General features: G+C 41.4%; 1 protein-coding gene across 1 annotated transcript in view; it reads left to right on the top strand.

Annotated features, from left to right (window-relative positions):
• Positions 1-21,081, top strand: part of TRIQK (triple QxxK/R motif containing) — a 48,057-nt gene that overhangs the window by 20,129 nt on the left and 6,847 nt on the right. The window contains exon 3 of the mRNA XM_086609456.1: positions 17,144-17,229. Coding sequence (XP_086465582.1) covers positions 17,144-17,229 — 86 coding nt within the window. The remainder of the gene's footprint in view (positions 1-17,143; positions 17,230-21,081) is intronic.

The following is a 21,081-nucleotide window of genomic DNA, read 5'->3' as shown; positions in this document are numbered from 1 at the left end:
GGAGTTAAGGCATTCAGGATCACGGTTGTGCCATTCTTCTGGTGCCTGACCTCATGCAAGTCTCTTCACCCAGATGTCTTTTGTTCTTTCCCCTACTCTTTCCCTTTTTAGACTGTGCCATTGTCCTTGAGGTGTGATGTGGCCGTGATTATTCATAGGGTGTCCCCCCGTCAGCTCTTGCAGCTTCTCCACTCCTAGGTGAACACCATGAATCCCATACTTGGACTAAGTCTGTAAATTTAGTCCGTTACACAGAAGTTCTGTCTTCAGTTCAGGCTCTGTTTGATTGAGAGGTGGGAAGCTTTTCTTTAGCAAGTTGTGACCAGTTGCGAATTAATGGTGAGCCCATCTGAAGCAAAGAATGTTTTTAATCTTGGCAGCAAGGACACAGGTTAATGTTAAAAGGGATTTCAGTTCAACAAGGCAGACGTTGGAGAGAAGTGACCCTAGCTTCTCCTGAGCTGCACTGTCTCTGAGGCTCTGCCCCTAGTTCATCATGTGACTTTGTCCATGTCCTTTGTTTGCCACAAGGCTTTTTTGTTTTTCATGAAATCAGATATATGGTTTAATGCTGGGTGATACACTAATACCATTCAAATGCTGCCATCCTATTGTGTGTGAGATCAGAAAACTGTGAAACTGTTAGAAACAGATGCGATGTGGTATCTGAGGTGGAAGTCCTGTATTCTTGTTTCATATGGCCTCATCTCTTCTCTGAGTTGCTCAGGTTTTATGTCCCACCTCCAAGACTTCTCTGTTCCAGCTGGGGAAAAGGAAGCTGTGGGTGACAGGCTGTGTCCTTCCTTTCCTGGACTAGCTGTCCCCATCTCTCCTCTGAGTAAAGTCCCACAGCAGAATGGCTGTGGTTTGGTTGGGAAGTTCTGTGGCTCCTGGGAGGGTGCTCGTGGACAAGCAGGGGCATGGGAGAAGGGATGATTTCAGATCTGTGGTACCACATTCCTGCTGTGACATCCCCCAGGGAGAGGTCCCGGTCACCTAATAAGTTTGGACACATCAGATAGTGTAGGATTAACTACAGCAGAGGAAGAGAAATCCCTTCCTGAAGCACCACTGACCCTTTATGCAGGAGGTTTAATATTATTATTGCAGTACTCAGTTATGTTGTGGTGCTTATTCAGCAACCACTGTTGTGAATGACTTAGTCATGTTGCCTGGCAGTAGCCTGATATACACTAGAGTAATTGGGAATAAATTTCAAATTACTGATATTGAAAATGTTTTTCAGGCAATGTTTGGTTTGGTCCTGTTTATGTACTCAAGAGGTTAAACTTACTGCCAGAGATGTAGTCTGGAAGAGTTTCTTGCTGGTTCAGATAGGCTCAGGCTGTTGAAGGGGTTTTCTTCGGTGGGGAAAGGGGGAAGGGGGTATTGCTTTCCTTTTGATCATGGTCTTAGGATCATTTATATGTGTTGTTTTTTTTCCCTTAAAAAAATACCCCAGTAGGGAATCTTTGACTTCTCCTGTGAACTCAGTTGCTCCAGTTCTGTCTAAGGTGAAAAGAATGTAATTTATGTAAGACAGTGGGATAAATTTCTGGCTGTGTAGTTGCAGGGATGAGAAGAACAGAGAAGATGTTTTGTGGAACATCTGTTACATGGATATGCTTTATTGTGGGCAGCTGAATTGGATGACCTGGTCATCAGTCTCTATATTTTCCTTTATTGTCTTTAAGTGCTCTCAGTGGATAACTATTAGTAGTATTTTCCTACCTTCCTGCCTAAGCACAGGCTAGCTTTTATTGGAGCTAACCTCTAGTAATTATAAAGCCAACATCACAATAAAAAGCAAACAGATGGGACATATAATATTCATAAATTATTGAATGGAGCTTCCTCATCCTTCACAGTAAGCTCTTCAGGACAGGGGCAGACAGTGTCTTGTAAGCACCTACGGTACGACAAGGAGGTAAGCAGCAGCCAACGTGATTTGTCAAATCAATCTGATTTTCTTCTCTGACAGAGCAGCAAACCTTATCGATGGGAAAGTGGAAGAGGTGCCATATGCCTTGACCTTGTCAAGGCTTTTTGACAACATATCCTGGCAAACAAACTAGAGATGCATGAATATGAAGCTATTGCAAGATAGGTACCAAATTGATATGAAAGCTGTCCTCAGTAGTTATTAATGGTTTATCGTCTGTTTGTAAAGGTGTAGTGAGGGGTCCATAGTGGTCTGTCTTGGACCCAATATTTTAATTACAAGTGGGATTATGAATTTAGTTTGCAAATTATACCAAGATGGGAGGCCATCAAGAGATAAGAGTTTAAGATCAAAATTCAAACTAAATTTTAGAAATCAATGACATGACTTTGAAAAATAGAATATAATCCAACAAGGATTAGGGCAAGATTCTTAACTTTGGTAGATATAATCAACCTACAGACTGACTGAATATGGATAAGAAATGCTTAGACAATAATTTTGGAGAAAGTGTTTGCAACAATGAGCAGATTCACAGGCAGACTGTGATTGAATGTGTAAGAAGAGTGTATATATATGAGATACTGATAAGGCCTCAGGTGAAGTGCTGTGTTCGATTTTGTACAAGGATCAGAAAAAAAAGTCCAGAGGAGAGCAAGAGGAGCCCAGAAAACAACGACTGAAGGACTGGGACTGAAGGACTAGTTCAATCTCGAGAGCAGAAGACTTGAGAGATGTTATGACAGTCATTAAATATGTGAAAGTCTTATGGAAAGAAAAAGAGAATAAATCAACGGTCCTCCAAGTCTATGGTGGATATGACAAAAAGTAAGATGCTAAGAGTTCAATAAGGGAAATTAAAGTTAGATACTGGACATGAGGAAACTTTTCATGATAAACCTAGTGAAGCACTGGGGGAAAGCTAGTGAGGTTGTGCCATCTCTGGTTTTAAGGACCTGTTTTTCTGTGACTCTGTAGTCCCTGTGTGGGACCATTGTTGCTGGATGTGTCCTCCAGGTCGATATCTGTGACAATGATGTAATCATCTCTCTTTCTCTTGTCTTTGCTACTTAACTTCTATCTGGCAGATCCTCTTCTGTTTAGCTTTTTCCCCTGTTAAGTGAGCTATGAGTGTACCTTCAAATGGGATATATTAAAAAAAGTCCAAGGCCTCTAGGCCCAGAGATGACAAAGACCAGAAGAGCACTTGCAGGACTTGCACAGCTCTGGAACAATGGTGCTGCATGCTATCTCCATCTTCCTAGAAAGCTTTGACCACAAGTCTGTGTCCACTTATTTTGAGGTATATCACATTTTCCTCTATTTGCAGCCAACGAAGTTAATAAAATCAGTGTAAGCCAAGTTGGAGTTGGGTGCAGTCGAAAAGGCAGGAAGACTCTGTGTGCTGAATGTCCCTCTTACCATGCGTTACAATGCCTTTTTCACACCTCTCATCATCAAAGAAATAGTACAATAGTTTCCATTGTCCAAAAATCATCTAATCAAGTGTTGGTAAAAATACAGCTTTTAATTGTGTTAATGGTGGTACTTCACTCCTAAGCAGTAGCATTTTTGTTTCGCTTTTCTCATTTTCAGAATTTCTACTAAAACATGGTTGTTTATGTGAAAGTGCAACTGCTAGTAGTTGTTTCATAGCAAAGCAATAAAAATATGCTCAAAACTACATAAGCACATTAATGCATGTACATATTGTGTAGATAGGAAGCGAAACACCCACTCAGTGACCTGTTTCTAATTAATTGTGTTCATTTCTTTTTAAGAAAGGTATTTCATGTTTTTATCGTTGTCTGTCTGAGTACGAAATGTTAAAGAGATTGTTGGAAAGGTTAATTGAAGAACTGCCATCATGTGTGTTCAAGATACTCCTTTTACATGGAGCTATTACTTTTCAATGGCTGTAGGCATGCACCAACTGGGCTTAAACAAAAGATTATAAAAGATGATTTAGCATTGAAACACATGAAAAAAAGACTGCCCATCAAAAGAGTACCTAGTAAGCACTGTTCTTCAGGTCTTTTATTATGGTGTTGCAGTTAATTGAGTATGTTCTACAGGTATTGAAAACAATGAAATTACTTGACTAATTAGCCAGTTTAAAGTGTTGGTGTTAGTTTTTGTTTTGTACTGTATCGATAACCAGTTTTCTAATTTCTTTTCTTAATTACTTATATATATTTTTAAAATATTCCTTAAAATAAGTATCAGAAAAGATGTTAAATTAAATATGTTCTTAATTACTCATTATAATCAACATAATCAATATCTGTCTAATACAAATTCTGAATGTAAAGCATTTCTTTAATGAAATGCTGCTTTTCATGGCAATCTATGCAAATTCTGAGGGATTTTCTAAGGGATTCTGTTTGCAGTCAGAATATTATATTTAAGAAATATTACCAAACTTCTGTTTTGGAATCAGGGAAAGTTAGCCATAATTAAATGGGTATATTGTGGTATACTTAAGGATGCTTTATATTTTGGATATATTTATATATTTTTTTTAATCTTGCATGCAGCATAAAAGGAACTTACTCATTTTAATGCATCCTTCTTGTTGGCTTAAAACTGAAATATAGTTGCCTGAAAATTAATTTACCGCTCATGAATGACTGGTTGGATTATCTTTGTAGCATTAAATGTCAACCCTGAGCTCAGAGCACATTGTGTCTACGGTAAAAAGTTGTCCCTGAGCACTTAATGTTGTGTTAAATGATGATGTGTCCTTTGCAAATGTATTATTAGTGTCAAGCTGTTCCGTTTCTCAAGATTGAAAAATGGTCAGTGATTTGAGCTGCCATTATACCTGAATAAAAAAGAGAGAGGCTGTGGGGGGTTTTCATGCCTTTTTTGAGTACAGACATACTCTTGAGTATGTATAAGACATATCAAAATGTTTCTGTTAACCTAAGACTCCAAAAACTCCATTTGGAATCACAGCAATTAAAAACAAGAAAATCTCACTTCTGCTTCTCAGGAAAAGAATGGTCATTGAATACATCTGTGTGACACTAAGAGCACAAAACCCAATAATAAATCCCAGGGACCTTGGTCTTGTTTCCATAGACATGAGCTAGACTTCTGGCGCTGATTCTCAAACGTAGGTTGTAACACTAGTCCTGATGTATGATTTGCTGTCTGATTTTAACAGAGGTTAGGCCTGAAATCCCTTTGGAAGTTTGTTTCCCTGAGGTTCCTCTAACAGCCTGAATAAATAGTTATTTCCAGTTTTAGAGTTATAGTGTTGTGGATGAAGCTCGTGTGTTTAAGATGTGTCGTGTGTGAGCAGAGTTTCACAGAGTTTCACTGGATTGAAATTCAGTTACTCAGTGAGTATGCAGTGACCGGTTTAAAATCTCTCAAAGATATTTAATCATATACTTCTGTGCACCTTAAAAGCCAGGTGTGTAGGTGCCTGTTTGGATCTGGGTGATGTTATAAAAGCAGTTGAGCGAACACTTCTTTCCCCATACCAGACACTTAACGTGCTGGCTTTAATAAAGACATTTAAAGAAAAATTCTGCTACTGTGCATGAGATGATAGAGCTCCATTTTCAGGAGTCCCAGGGCACATAAGAAAAAAAAAAATACTTACATACCCTCCTATTAAAAAACAAACTACTGAAAAAATTATGGAATTGTTGAAAGAACAAACTGATTTGAACTTTTTAGTCCATTGACTTGTTGTTTATAGACCATACTGGGTTCCTTTGGTGCACTTTAGTTACATTGCCATAGATACATTAAGGTATTTCAGACAATGTATTTTATGGTCAAATTCTTCCTGAGTTGTCAACCATTTAGCTGGTTCCAGGGAACTGTTCCCTGATGATTGGAAAAAGGCAAATGCTGAGCCCATTTTCAAGAAAACTAGAGGGCGGACATGAGCGTACCAGAGTGAGTCCAGCAAAGGGCCAAGATGACCATCTGGAGCACAGATGTACAAGGGCAGGCTGAGAGAGCTGGTTTGTTCAGCTCTAAGAGACAGCTCATCTGAGATATTATTGCTTTCCACTAATACTTAATAGGAGGCAACAGACAGGGTGAAGCCTGACTTTTCTCAAAGATGAACAATCGTTAACAGGCAAGTTAAACATGGAAATTCTAATTAGGTAGGAGAAAAATATTTTCACCAGAAGGATGGTCAAATGTTGGAAGAAGTTGCTCAGGGAGGCTGTAGAATCTCCACCTTTGGAAATACTCAAAACTCAACTAGACAGACGCAGCTAGGCTAGCTCCCTGAGCAACCAGAGCTAACTTTCAGTTTAGATCCAGTTTAGAAGTTAGTTGATTGTGTTGTGAGTGGAGGGTTGGATCAGAAGACCTCCAGAAGTCCCTTCTAACCTAAACTATCCTATGAGTCTGTAGCTTAAAGCCCCAGGGACCATAGCTGGCACACGGGAATGGTTGCAAAGAAGCAGTGTGATAATTATGGTACATCTTCATGACAGTGGCTCTGTCGTATGGAGGTAGCTAACTGGCTTGGGAATCACCATGGCGTAGCAGAACAAGGGTGGACTCACTGGGAACCACCAGCTAAGCCATGATTTTAGATGCATTTTACAGTCCCTTCATAGCTCTGTGATGTTCTCTCTGTAGTGCTAGTAATACTTAAGATAATTACTTCAAAGGTAATTTGGCCATGTTCGCAAATGTCCCAAGAATCAAGATAAAATTGTGTAGGAGATGGGTTCTCCTTCTCCACTTGTCCTTTAGCTCTAGTTTCCTTGGCTCAAACTCATTTTGCTTAACCTTAGAGGTGAAATGAACCCACCTGGCTTGGGTACTGAACCACGGTAGGCTTTCTCTAGTCAATGACACTAAAATACGTGCTGCCAGGGAGCATTTTAGGCTGTCTTAGGCTGCTGTCACTCACTCTTTGGAGAAATCTCTCTGTAGGAAGTAAAGAGAGACCTAAGCAAGCAGTCCCCTAAAACTGAGGTCAGGTGAAATGGCTGTGACCTTCTGTGTCTTGCATGTAAAGAGGTTGTGGAGTATAGTGTGGCTGAGCCTTCCTCCATCTTGGACCTTCGCCTCTGCCAGCTTTTCCCTTCCCCTTGTGTCATGGTTTAGGCCAACCCATAGACTAAACTCCACACAGCCGCTCTCTCACTCCTTCCCCAGTGAAATGGAGAGGAGAAAAATATAATAAAAGGACTGAGGGTCGAGATAAGAACAGAGAAGGAGCACCCACCAACCATGGTCCCGGGCAAAACAGACTCGGCTTTCTTAAAGCAAAACAGTTTATTAACAGTTACTTGAAAGGACAAAGAGAAAGAAAACCAATTACTTGAGAGGATAAAAAGAAACAAAGCCAGATCTTAAAAACAACACCTCCCCATCCCCCTTTCCTTTTCTTCCCGGCTCTACCTCGCCCCAGCGGCACAGGGGAACAGGGAATGGAGGAGTGCAGATCAGTTCATCCCATGTTGCTCCTGTCACTCCTTAAAGGAAGAGGAGTCCTTACATCATTTTCCCTTGCTCCAGTGGATCCCCTACTCACAAGGAAAATCCGCAAACTTCTCCAGTGTGAGTCCTACCCACCGGATGCAATCCTTCCCCATCGTATTGCTCCAGTGCGGGCTTTACCACACTCTTGGATTCTTAAGGAGCTGTTGCCTCTCACTCCGGCATGGGTTGTCCCACGGACTCTAGATGCCTCTCTACCTTGTCGTGCGTCCCATGCTTCACGACCATCCTCAGGCTCAGGCATCTCTTCTCCGACGTGGGTTCTCCACGGGCTGCAAGTGGGTCTCTGCTCCACTGAGTCTGTTCTGGCTGCGGGGGGCCGCCTGCCGTCTCGCCACCGGTTGCAGGGGAAACTCAGCTCCGGCACACCTCGTTCTGTTCCATCTTCACTGACCCAGTGTCTGTGTGGCCGTTTCTCTCAGATCTCAGTCCTCTCTGGATGAACTCGGCCCAGCGGGCACCCTGGGAGTGAGGCGCTCCCCGAGTTCCCCAAGTGGCTCCACCGCCGCCATCCTCAGTGGGTGGCGCTGGTCCAGTGCGGGCAGCCGCCTGGCCGGGAGCCAGGGAGTGGGGGCAGTGCCCTTGTCCCCTCTTCTCACTCCTGGGCAAAGCACCTTTTCCGATTCCTTTGTCCCGACTTAAATAGGGCAATTCGTAGAGGTGCTGATTGGCTCAACCCCGAGGGGGATGGGAGTCCAATCTGGTGGCCAGAACTGGGTCTGACCCAGTTCCAAAACCAGGGAGGTCACAGGGAACAAGTCCCCTCTTCCTGCCACCAGAACCCCCCCACATCAAACCATAACACCTTGTTACAGTGGGGAAAAGGAGAGGATGCTTGAGGTCAAACTGTGGAAACCCTGAGAAGACCAAGCGGGCTGCTTTCTTGTTCTGTGTTTGTTCTGTGGGGTTTTGTGAAGGGTTCATGGAACCTTTGCTAATTCAGAACAATAATCATAGTAAGAACATGGATTTCAGCTTAGCTAGGTGTGTGATTTCACACTTCCAGTTTGACAGTAAAGCTTGCCAGAGACTGTCTCAAGTTTCTAATTGGCTATACATAGCCATATACATTTTAGTATGGGTTTCAGCATCATTTAATGTACTTTAGTTAAACAGCTACTGGTAACTAAAATTTACTCAGTAGTTGCTGTTTTATTACACCTTAAACAATACTTTACCATATGAAATGGACTGCTACTGGATGGAAATGTCTCACTAATGTTTTGATTATGACTATAATACCAGCGCAGAAAGATTCGGGACAGCAGTTTGTTGGTTGTTACGAATTATAGTGAAAGTGTTGAAAGGAATTTTAAATCTGTAATGTTGATTAGCAAATTTTACTATCTGTCAGGTTTTTTGGCATGCTGTAAATAACTCATCTTCAAATAATTTGTCTGAGTAATTAAATTTAGATTGCACATTTCTCATTTCAAATATTTTGACTCTTATCTATTTGCTTTTCCGTTGTGGCTTAATTGGTGTGGTCTATATAAACGGACAATAAATTTATATACCTTTGTTATAAAGATCAGTCAGTGAATAGAACTTGGTATTCATCCCAGACAGAATTATGATTGAATGTATTTGCAAGATTAAAGCACTGAATTTACTTTTTTCTAATTAAAGGCAATTAAAGATTTGCAGACACAAATAAAAGACAATGAATTGAGGAATAGCTGTAGGAGCAAGTCCATTTGCAGGTGAAAAGAAGTGCCTTTGAAGCAGAACCAGCTGTATTTTCACTGAAAGAATAACAGTTTAGGAAGCTTTTCTGCATGTGCTTGCTTGATAGCATAATGTACTCATAAGCAGCTTACGCAGTACAGTATTCAGAAAATAGCAGTGCATTAATTTTTAAAGTAGCAAATGCAGGCAAAGAGCAATGCTGCCACATGATGATAATGAAGGTGGATATTGTAAAGTCTACTGAGAGAAAAGAAAGCGGGGAGCTCCCGAAATGTGAACGTTTATAAAACAATAACTAGATATTCATATGATAATAAGCTTGGACAGCAGCATCAACAAAGGCCAAAGATGCAGTCCCGTTTCTGCTTAAGCCTGATGAATTGAAAAGCAGAGAGGCAGTCTTTAGTCTGTTATTCAATTCCAGTAATGAGCTATTGTTAGAATGAAAGAGTAAATATCTGGAAGGGCTGGGAATCTGATTTTTCCTTCTCAAAGTTATTCTGTAGATTTGTTCGGGTTGTATCTTAAATGGCAGCATCTTTAAACACAATCTTAAATGCAGGCTGTTTTCTTAAATATAGTGCTCAGCATGTTGCAATCTCAGTTACATATGTAACAGAGCTTGGTATGTATGCAAAAGTACAGTGTTACACATACTACTTGGTAATGTCACAGTATTTCTGTAGACCAAAAAAAAACTGGTCGCCTAGAACTTAATGAGCTTGTCTAGCTCGTATGTATTATTTAGTTTAAGTTTTGCATTAATCATGGTGTCATTGGAGATTTAGTTAAAAAGAATACTGAATATATCGGATCAGGTTATCTCTAATCTGTTATTAAAGTTATTGAACAGAAGACATATGGGATCTCAGTTTTCCTTGTGAGTAGAGATAAATCACAAAAATTCTTGTGAAATCTGGAGATTTTTAATCCTAGTTACATGAGGAGAAGCAAACTCAGGTTTCATATTGTATGAATCCCTAATATTCGCGCTGAGGGAGACACTTGGACATTTTTCACAATACAGCTGTGTTTAGTAGCTCAAGCTACTATATTTCACCCCTACCTTCACCCTTTTCTAATTCTACAGCTAGTAGAATAGTCTTCGTTTCTACCTGTGGAAAGTTTTCCAAGCATGTTCTGTAAAAGGAGCACAACTCAGTTCAGCTGCTGCTGAGGTCACTTGCCACAAGAGAACTGGAAAAAACTGTACAAGAAGGATGGAAGGAAGGGGCAAGATGAAAGGTGAGCTCTGGAGAGCTTCCAAAGGGCAAAAGCAACTTTGGATACTGAAATGGAAAGGTGGATGATCTTTGCACCTACTCTTGGGAGGGACTGGCAAGAGGCAGGACAATCAGGGAGACGATGGCTGTAGTCAGTAAGAAAAGTTGCCTTATCATGGACTAGATCTTTGGCCTTAAAAATGGAAAGAAAGTGATAGACTTGGGAAAAGTTGTAAAGAAAGAAGCAACAAATTTGTTAAAAAAAAAAAAAAAAAAAAAAAAAACAACCAAACAAAAAACGGGAGTTGAGGTAGTTAACAATAAAAAAAGTTAAGGAAAGATGACAGTGGAGTTTGAAAGAAGAGATTAGATGAAGAATTGATAATGATACTGAGAAGTAAAAGAGGAAAGGATTTTGCTTAAGTAATACAAAAAGTAAGATTTGGTCTGGAAATTTTCCAAGTCTATCTGTTTGGCTTCTTCTTGTCTTTGTACATTCTCTCAGGAAAACTCAGTCTGTCTCGAATAGACATTGGATAAAGCAGGCGAACTGGGCTTTATCTGATGAGTCCATCTTAACTGGCTTTGACGGTCAGTTCCTGTGAAGAAGAAACAGCTTAAGCTGATGACTGACAGATAAATGCACAAGAAAGCTTGAAGATAAGAGATAAAACTAGAAGACATTGAGAGTGTGAATATGTGTATTCCAACTAGTTGAATTTGCCGACTCAAAAGAATATAGGGAGCTTATATTATTTATTTCTGCTTGTTTTCCAGGTGGTAATGATCAGTATACTTGTGGCAGGGCTTTGCATTTCATAGTTCTTTATAGTCCTGTAGTGCAGATGTCTTTCCCAAGGCCTCAGAAAGTTCAAATGTTTTAAGAGTCTTTTAGTACAATTGCTGAATCTGGTTTTCATTACAAAGGACTACACAGATGCCCTTTTTAAACTTTTGCACTTGGTGGACTCAGACTGTTTCCCTACCATTTGGGGTTTTTTTTCCTTTTGGCTATCACATTTAGCAAGGAGAGTGGTAAATTAATGACAGGTGCATAGATTTGGAGAACTACCAGCTCTAAAGTCATTATGAAAATAGCCTATTTGTTATATACGGGGGGTTAGTTGTTCATATCAGATTTAATATAAATCTGGAAGTATTCTCTATAGATAAGTAGAATCCAGTCTTAGCCATAGTGACGATATTGGAATAAATAGTACATGAGTGCTTGAAACTGCGGGAAAGAATACCAATAAGCTTTCCTTTTTCTAGAAATAGACTTAGTCCTACTGATAGATCTAGTTCATAGACTGAGTCTCCTGCGAAATCACAGAATCATAGAATCGTAGAATGATTAGGGTTGGAAGGGACCTCAAAGATCATCTAGTTCCAGCCCCCTTGCCATGGGCAGGGAAACCCTCCACTACACCAGGTTGCTCAAAGCCTCATCCAACCTGGCCTTGAACACTGCCAGGGATGGGGCATGCACAGCTTCTCTGGGCAACCTGTTCCAGTGCTTCACCACTCTCAAAGTGAAAAATTTCTTCCTTATATCTAATCTAAATCTCCCCTCTTTCAATTTAAAGCCATTACCCCTTTTCTTATCACTATATACCCTTGTAAAAAGTCCCTCTTCAGCTTTCCTGCAGGCCCCCTTTAATTACTGGAAGGCTGCAATAAGATCACCCTGGAGCCTTCTCTTCTCCAGGCTGAACAGCCCCAACTCTCTCAGCCTGTCCTCATAGCAGAGGTGCTCCAGCCCTCGGATCATCTTTGTGGCCCTCCTCTGGACTCACTCCAACAGCTCCATGTCCTTCTTGTGCTGAGGACTCCAGAGCTGAACACGGTATTCCAGATGGGGTCTCACGAGAGCAAAGTAGAGGGGCAGAATCACTTCCCTCAACCTGCTGGCCACACTTCTTTGGATGCAGCCCAGGATACGGCTGGCTTTCTGGGCTGCCAGCGCACATTGCCGGCTCATGTTGAGCTTCTCATCCACCAGCACTCCCAAGTCCTTTTCCTCAGGGCTGCTCTCAATCCATTCTCCGCCCAGCCTGTACTTGTGCTTGGGATTGCCCTGACCCACGTGCAAGACCTTGCACTTGGCCTTGTTGAACTTCATGAGGTTCTCACAGGCCCACCTCTCCAGCCTGTCAAGGTCCCGCTGCATGGCATCCCTTGGTGTCATCAGCAAACTTGCTGAGGGTGCACTTGATCCCACTGTCCATGTCGCCGACAAAGATGTTAAACAGCACCAGCCTAATCATAGAATCATAGAATCATAGAATCATAGAATGGTTAGGGCTGGAAGGGACCTTCAAAGGTCATCTAGTCCAACCCCCCTGCAAGGAACAGGGATATCTCCAACTAGATCAGGTTGCTCAGGGCCTCATCCAACCTGGCCTTGAACGTCTCCAGGGATGGAGCATCCACCACCTCTCTGGGCAACCTGTTCCAGTGTTCTACCACTCTCATAGTAAAAAATTTTTTCCTAATATCCAACCTGAACCTACCTCCCTCTATTTTAAAACCATTACCCCTTGTCCTATCATAACTGGCCCTCCTGAACAGCCTCTCCCCATCTTTCCTGTAGGCCCCCTTGAGGTACTGGAAGACCGCTATAAGGTCACCCCAGAGCCTCCTCTTCTCCAGGCTGAACAGCCCCAACTCTTTCAGCCTGTCCTCATAGGAAAGGTGCTCCAGCCCTCTTATCATCTTCGTGGCCCTCCTCTGGACCCTCTCCAACTGGTCCATGTCCTTCTTATGTTGGGGGCTCCAGAACTGGACGCAGTACTCCAAGTGAGGTCTCACAAGGGCAGAGTAGAGGGGGAGAATCACCTCCCTCGACCTGCTGGCCACGCTCCTCTTGATGCAGCCCAGGACGCGGTTGGCCTTCTGGGCCGCAAGAGCACATTGCCGGCTCATATTGAGCTTCTCGTCCACCAGTACTCCCAAGTCCTTCTCCTCAGGGCTGCTCTCGATCCAATCACCACCCAGTCTGTATTTATGCCTGGGATTGCCACGACCCAGATGTAGGACCTTGCATTTGGCCTGGTTAAACTTCATGAGGTTGGTACGGGCCCACCTCTCCAGCCTGTCAAGGTCCCTCTGGATGGCATCCCTCCCTTCCAGCGTGTCGACGGCACCACACAGCTTGGTGTCATCGGCGAACTTGCTGAGGGTGCACTCCATGCCATTGTCCACGTCACCGACAAAGATGTTGAAGAGGGCCGGGCCCAACACGGACCCCTGAGGGACGCCACTCGTGACCGGTCTCCACTTGGACATTGAGCCGTTGACCACTACTCTCTGAGTGCGGCCATTGAGCCAATTCCTTATCCACCGAGTGGTCCATCCATCAAACCCATGACTCTCTAATTTAGAGAGAAGAATGTCGTGCGGGACAGTGTCAAAAGCTTTGCACAAGTCCAGGTAGATGACATCCATTGGTCGACCCTTGTCCACCGATGCTGTCACCCCATCGTAAAAGGCCACCAAGTTGGTCAGGCACGATCTGCCTTTGGTGAAGCCATGTTGGCTGTCACCCACCACCTCCTTGCTCTCCATGTGCCTTAGCATGGTTCCCAGGAGAATCTGCTCCATGACCTTGCCAGGCACAGAGGTGAGGCTGACCGGTCTGTAGTTGCCCGGGTCCTCCTTGTTCCCCTTTTTAAAAATGGGGGTTATGTTCCCTCTCTTCCAGTCATCGGGGACCTCGCCAGACCGCCACGACTTCTCAAATACAATAGCCAGTGGCTTGGCAACTTCATCCGCCAGTTCCTTCAGGACCCGCGGATGGATCTCATCAGGTCCCATGGACTTGTGCACCTTCAAGTTCCTCAGATGTTCTCGAACCTGGTCTTCAAGTACAGTGGGCGGTGGTTCATCCTCACAGTCCCTGCTAGTTCTTTCCACAGCTTGGGTGGTAAGACAAGAGGCTTTACCATTGAAGACTGAGGCAAAAAATTCATTGAGTACCTCAGCCTTCTCTATGTCCCGGGTAACCAGAGCACCAGTATCCTTCCGGAGGGGGCCTACATTCTCTTTGGACTTCCTTTTGTCCCCTACATACCTATAGAAGCATTTCTTGTTGCTTTTTATATCCCTTGCCAAATTCAATTCCTTCAGGGCTTTAGCCTTCCTCACTTGATCCCTGGTCACTCTTACAGCTTCTCTGTATTCCTCCCAGGCTATCTGTCTCCGCTTCCACCCTCTGTAGGCTAACCTCTTCATTTTCAGTTGGTCCAGGAGCTCCTTGCTCATCCACGCCAGCCTCCTGGTCTTTTTGCCCGACTTGTTCTTCGTCGGGATGCACCTCTGCTGAGCTTGGAGAAGGTGCTCCTTGAATGTGGACCAAGGTGCTCCTTGAATGTTTACCCCTGCTCGTGTCACCTTCACAGTTGATCCTTGGAGAGGAGGGAAAATGGGCAATAGGAGGAAAGGGAGGTGGGTGTCAGTAGTCAACTTGTTTCCCATTCCTAATGAACCTTACTAAGCTTTCTAGTTTTCATTATCTAATGCTGTTGCATCACTGGAAGGAAAGCCTCTGACTGTCCCGCTTTATTTACCCTAGATGGGAGAACAGCAAACCTGAATTATGAGAGCTGAAATTGAACCTAGTCCTTGTCAGTTTTATACTTCTAAACGAAGGTATTTTTCATGCTTAAAACATCTCAGATGGATACATTTCTATAGTTTGTTCACAAGTAAGTAAGAACAGCTGCATCAGTTTATCGAAAGTTGGCTCCTAACAAACAAACAAAAAAATTCAAGACTGGGGTATATCTATGCCAAATTTCAGCCTGAAGTGAATTTTTATGAGTTATAAACTCCTGCCATTTATAATGGAAATTCTGACAGCTCTTTAACTACTTCGTAGCAAAAGTATGACTGCAGTGCTTTAGGGAGAAGAAACACACTCTCTTTCTGGATGCCTTCGTCTCATGACTTAGCCGTTTTGGTGGTTCCTGCAATTCTTTCCCTAACTGTTCAAAAAAATTGCTGTACTCCTGCTGCATCCTATTACCAGGTATCATTGACTTCTCAACAATAGTGCTGCAGTGGTCATGTCCTGCAAATGAGATACATTGACTGAATTAATATATTGGAACATCATACATAAATATTCATTCTGTCATCTTTTCTTCACTCCATACTCCAAGAAGGTTTCTTGGATATGTGTTTGAGTTTTTTTCCAATAGACATGGTTTCAGTTGTTTTTCCTTTTGTCATAGAGTATTTTCTAAGTTATTTTAGTTCTTTTATGGATAATATCTGACCGAAGGATAATAAAAGACCTTCACAATGTATAATCCCTATGGCTGAGAAGAGATTATACAATGAAAGCAAATTCATAATGCGAGTTCAGCATCCACAGTATGCTACAGAGAGGAGCTCTGTGTCAAATATGAGCAGGGTAGAGATAGAGATAGAAAGAGTAGACAAAGACAGAGATGTGTTTCCATGGATCTAGCATATCACTGGAGAAGACCTTTCTTTTCTCACTCGTGTTTCAGAATTTCACCACTGCTACAATATCCCAGTTTTGAAGGTGACTATAAAATGAGAAGATTGCACTGTTGGTTATGAATGCAAGATCACATGCGGTTGAGCAGATGAGAGTGTTGCATACACAAAAGTACTGGGCACAGCTTTAGAGGAAGGGTTAAAGTATTTGAATGTAACAATAATGAAAGCTAATGTACAACTAGGTAAAATTAGTACTTTAAAAATGGCCAAACAATTCTGCTTTAGGCATTGTAGACTAGCTTTGGAAATAGGCAAAAAGGACAAAAAGACATGTATGCATGGGGAGGTCGGGCGGGTCGGGGAGGGAGAAGGGAGGAACTTTTTTGAAAAGCCAGAGTGGTTGTGGTGAGGCTCTACCCCTCTGAGAGGTTTCTTCACAGTTTCCTCCTTTCCTTCTCCTCCTTTTGTGACTGTATCTGTACCTTGACTTCTGTTGACGTAAAGAAGCTATGGTTAATAGTACGTAGTTCAGCAGTAACAGGCCCTTCAGGTAGAAGAAATATCCCTGAGAGATAATGAGTGGTTTATGCTTTATTATTAAATTGAGATAAATTATTTATGCCATTTCTAAGTACTTTCCTGTCCTCCTCTGATCTCAGTTCATATGGAATCACAGTAATCAAGCACTTGGCTGCACTCTTTGTGGCTGCAAGAGATAGTCCCCATAACTTTTAAAAAGGCCATCTAAGACACTTCTAGCAGATTCTGTGTAACGTGTTTCTACAAGCAGCTGGTGTGAAGCAATGGTTTTATTAGCGCTTACTTGGACTGACCTGCATGTCTCTGAGTTCTGATACTTCCCAGTTCAGAATGATGAAACATTTACACTCACCATACTGTCCTGTATTACGCATTTATATATGCATTAGAGATGACTAACCAACAAAAATTATAATGAAAATTTTGTTTTGACTGAAATGCAAGGGAAAAACATCATCCACCTTTAATCTACTTATTTGCTGTCTGATGCTTACTGAACAATTTAATAAACATTGTACTAGTGGATGGCTATCCATACGTGTATTTTGATATGTCTCTCTGGAGTACTGAGTTCCACGTTGATTTGTCGGCTCTTGCTTGTTGCTGTCATTGTCTATGTTAAGGACCATCGTTCCATGGATTGGGCCCCTGTCTTATAGAGTAGCTCCTGCTTAAAGTGCTGGACCGTGGGATGTTTTCAAAATGTTAGGTCTGAATTTTCAACTGAAATAATTGCTGACATTCTTTATCTTCTTTTTGCATAATTTTCATTAAGTGTGCTTTTCTACTCTAGGAAAACAAGATTATAAGAAAACCAGGCCTATGTTAAGAGCTACAAGATTAAAAGCAGAGGCCAAGAAAACTGCACTAGGCGTAAAGGTAGAGATCTATTTGATAGCTTATACCACCTTTGTGTATATGTTGTTTCTTTTCCCCATAGATGTACTGTGTGAATATTGATTTCTGAGAGATATTGTTTATGACACTTCAAAATCTAAGTGGAATGCCAGAATCTAAAATATTTATGATGGATTGCTTTTACTTAACCCTAAACTAACTAGAATAGTTGAAATGCTATAAGATTTTAAGTAGTCCATGTCGTCCTTATGATGCATACTTACTTTAAGGTCAATAAAGTACTGTATGCTTAGAAAATTGATCCTTTCAGGGTGCCTCTCTACACACAAAACAAATGCTTTAATGATTTCATATAGTTACAGAAATTACAATAAACATCTTCCTTCTTCCTCTTCCTGTTCTATACCCAGGAGTAATTTAAAGACTGGATTTGTTCAGTATTGTAAATTCTCAGCATTATTATCTCAGTCTACATCCTAGTATATTGCCTCTGACTTGGAAACAGAAGGCTTAACTAACAGAAAAACACATGGAAAGGTACTGAACTTTATTTTGGAAACATCCCTTTTTCAGGCAGGTATGAAGTATAATGACGGCTAGTTGATCGTGGGTGTCAATATGAGCAGGGAGGATAATTAAGAATTTTTGTGCTATCTGCTACCCAGCGTGTCATCACAATGGGATTTATATGAATGCACATTGTTTATTTAAGTTGCATCCACTATTTTTCCCTCAAACTTATTTTTGAATCAAATTGATACATAATTAGCTTAGCAGCAAGGATAAAAACTGGGCAAAATAAAAAAGTGGATCAAGTACCTGGGCATTCTAGTGAAAGAAACTTCAGAAATGTTAAAAGGAGAACGTTTCCTTGTTTCTGGCAGATGAGAAATCAATTTTTTCAAGTTATAGCTTATAGCAAATGCCAAGGTATTACTACCAAGCTGTAACAGCTGTTGAGCTGCCAGATGATGTATTTGGTTGTCTTCCAGAATTTGCTATTATAATCACGAAACAGTGCTTTCTTTTTGCTTCTGATTGCTGATCTCGATCAAGCATTACCATGCAATGCAGTATGTTTTCACAACATAATCTCCTCAGTTAGTGCTGTGTGTCAGGTTTTAATGAGAAAAAGTAGATTGCCTTTTTTGTTTAAAGGATAGATTATTAACCTTTTGAGTTCAATGTTTTTTCCTTCCTTTCTTACTAAATTTTACTTTTTCTTTTCATTTTACTTTCAATGGCGTGACCTTTTAAAAGTGGTGTTCTACTTGGACACTTTTACTGTACAGCCTAGTTCTTTTAAAGGGTGCAGATTTTTTGGATGTCTTTCACAAGTGCAAAAAATATGAACCTTGGTCCTTCAAAACCTGTTTTATTTCCTTATTTTCTTAAGTAATTCTTACTTAAAAATGAAGGAGAATAGGAAAGCATATGTGTAGTCATATGTATAATGAAGGACGAAGTATTAGTGAGTAGAGAAATCAAGAACAGATTATTCTGTATAAATATGTTCCTTCATGTTATAGCAGGATACCAGCCAAGTTCTCAGTAAGAATCAGTTTTGCCATCAAGGTGCACACGTGCTCCTCAGGTCATGGGATGTCGTGTTTCTGGGATTCTGCTAGTTGCAGTGTGCAATGTCTCAAGTTTGCAATTCTGCCTCTGCCTTAAAAAAAAAAAAAAAAAAAAAAAAAAAAAAAAAAAAAAAGAAACATTGTTTTCCGGCTGTGATATTTTTTGCATGCCTGGACCTTAAAGTATGACTCTGGATCATCCCCAAACAGATCACAGTCATGTGCTTTGCTTCCTAATTGCTGAGAAAAGCTGTCAGAGCTGAAGCACAAGGGAAGGTAAGTTAAGTTGGGCACCTTTCCCTCCAGGGATGTGCTGTGGGGGAAGGTGAGCAAAGCCTTAGTACACATCTTTCTCACTGAGCCTGCTTAATGCCAACAACCTCAGGCTGACTAAAAGTTACGATACTTCTACCGGAATATGTGCAATCCCTGTAGAAAACAACTCTGCACTTCTACTGACAGACCCTGCAGCGCTCAACACAGGAGCGAGGCATATTTAAAGTCTCGGGGTAAACCTGCACCTCTTCCCATCTCGCAGTGATAACTTCACCTTGCTCTGTCCAACTGGTTCAGCAGAGCTTCACCGTGGGTGGCAGATGTGCCTGGAGTGTCTGCAGGGAAACCGCCCTTCCTGCCCTAGGAGAGCCTGCTTAGTTGTGAAGCCCCGTAACCTCTCCTCCTCTCTCAGGCAGGGCTTGTTTTGCTCAGTCTGTTGTTAAGTTCCTCCCGCTGTCCAAGAGCAACCTTCTTACCTTCATCCTCCACACCTATCCCAGATACTTCTCTGTTGTCTTCTGGGTAAATTTTGAAACAAGAATTTCTTGAAGTCTCCTGCTTAGTGTGACAGCAGGGTGTTAAACCGTTCCTCGTGCCTCTGGCTGTCAGAAGAGTCAGCAGAGTTGAGGTCCCATCAGGTTATGTACATTCATGAAACTGTTCTGAGGCCTGAGAGTGCATTCTTTTAATTGTTTCCTAATATTCAGAGCTTTTGAGTGTGCTTGAGCTCTTCCTTTGGGAAGATATTGTCACAGTTGTCACTTGATATTAACAAAGTTTTCTGGTGGTGATAAGTGACGTGATTCACCCTCCAAAGGCTGGGATTTTAGTCTTTTTATATAACATAGGACCCAATTCTCTGCTGTGGCAGTTGATTCAACTTCAGTCTGTATTGAGGAAAAAGAAGCGGTGTAATTACAATGCAATACAGGCAGCACTTTAAACAGAAATGTCCAAAGTTCTTGTAAATCTTTGAGAAAACACATACGTCTGTGTTTACCGTCTATTTTATTTTTTTATCCAGGTTTCAGTTCATGATGCAGTATGCACATTTCAAAATATATTAACATTTTCTTATAAAAAGCTAAGTTGCAGTTAATAAAAACATTGGAAGGATGTCCTTGTCATACATGTAAAAGTACAAGCTGCCTGGGAAAGAGGAATGTTTTTGTAATTCTGTGAAATACCTTCCACAATAAGTACCACACTGCCACTTACAATGAGGATTTTTAGTGCTCATTGATACCTCTAGAGTTGTTTCTCACTGGTATCCTGAAGAGCTTATATTCCTGGCTGTACACTAAGACTTGGTGTAATATTTAGGGGAAAAAAAAAAAAAAAGAAAACTGGAAAACAGTGAAGGGATTTTAGTCCTTAATTTCTATGAAGATAATGAAATTCAACTGTTGTGTATTTCACCATGAGAGCAGACAACATTTGAATGAAAAAAAAGGCCCTGTAAATGACATAAAACTTTTCAGAACCAATCCTCTGGAGATCCTTCACATTTCATCACTGGCATACTAATTAGCTTGTCTTGTCAAACTTTGATTGCCTTGTCATTTTAATGCAAGGTTTAAAGTAACAAAGTTTCTTTCAGTCACTGGCATTTGGTACTTTTTAATTTCCCCAATGAGAGATTTTATCTGTGTTGATAATGTCAGAGAAGCAGCTAAGCACTAATAACTATCAAAAGTTAGTTCAAGCAGGGTGACCATGCTAGTATTTGGTGTGTAATATTTGCTCTTTAAATATGTTTTAAAATTAAATATTGCAGCAGAGTATTGTGCTGGCTCTGTTTGTATATGAGACACCAACGCAGACAGTGCCAAAATATACGATGTCTCTTGTAAAAGCCAGACCCCTGTCTCGAGAAACAACTTGGAGAGAAAGCAGTATGCTGTATGTCTCCTGGTGTTTGGATAAGCCAAAATTCTTTGTAGTAGTACCAAAAAGGGAGCCTCTGAACCTTCTCTGTGTGGTTGCTTTGTTGTCCCCCCACGGGGGCTCCTGCTGGTGG

The sequence above is a fragment of the Tauraco erythrolophus genome, chromosome 3 (assembly GCF_009769465.1).
Source record: "Tauraco erythrolophus isolate bTauEry1 chromosome 3, bTauEry1.pri, whole genome shotgun sequence".
NCBI lineage: Eukaryota > Metazoa > Chordata > Aves > Musophagiformes > Musophagidae > Tauraco > Tauraco erythrolophus.
Note: the sequence above shows the minus strand (reverse complement) of the source record. Positions and strands in the feature narration are given on the sequence as shown.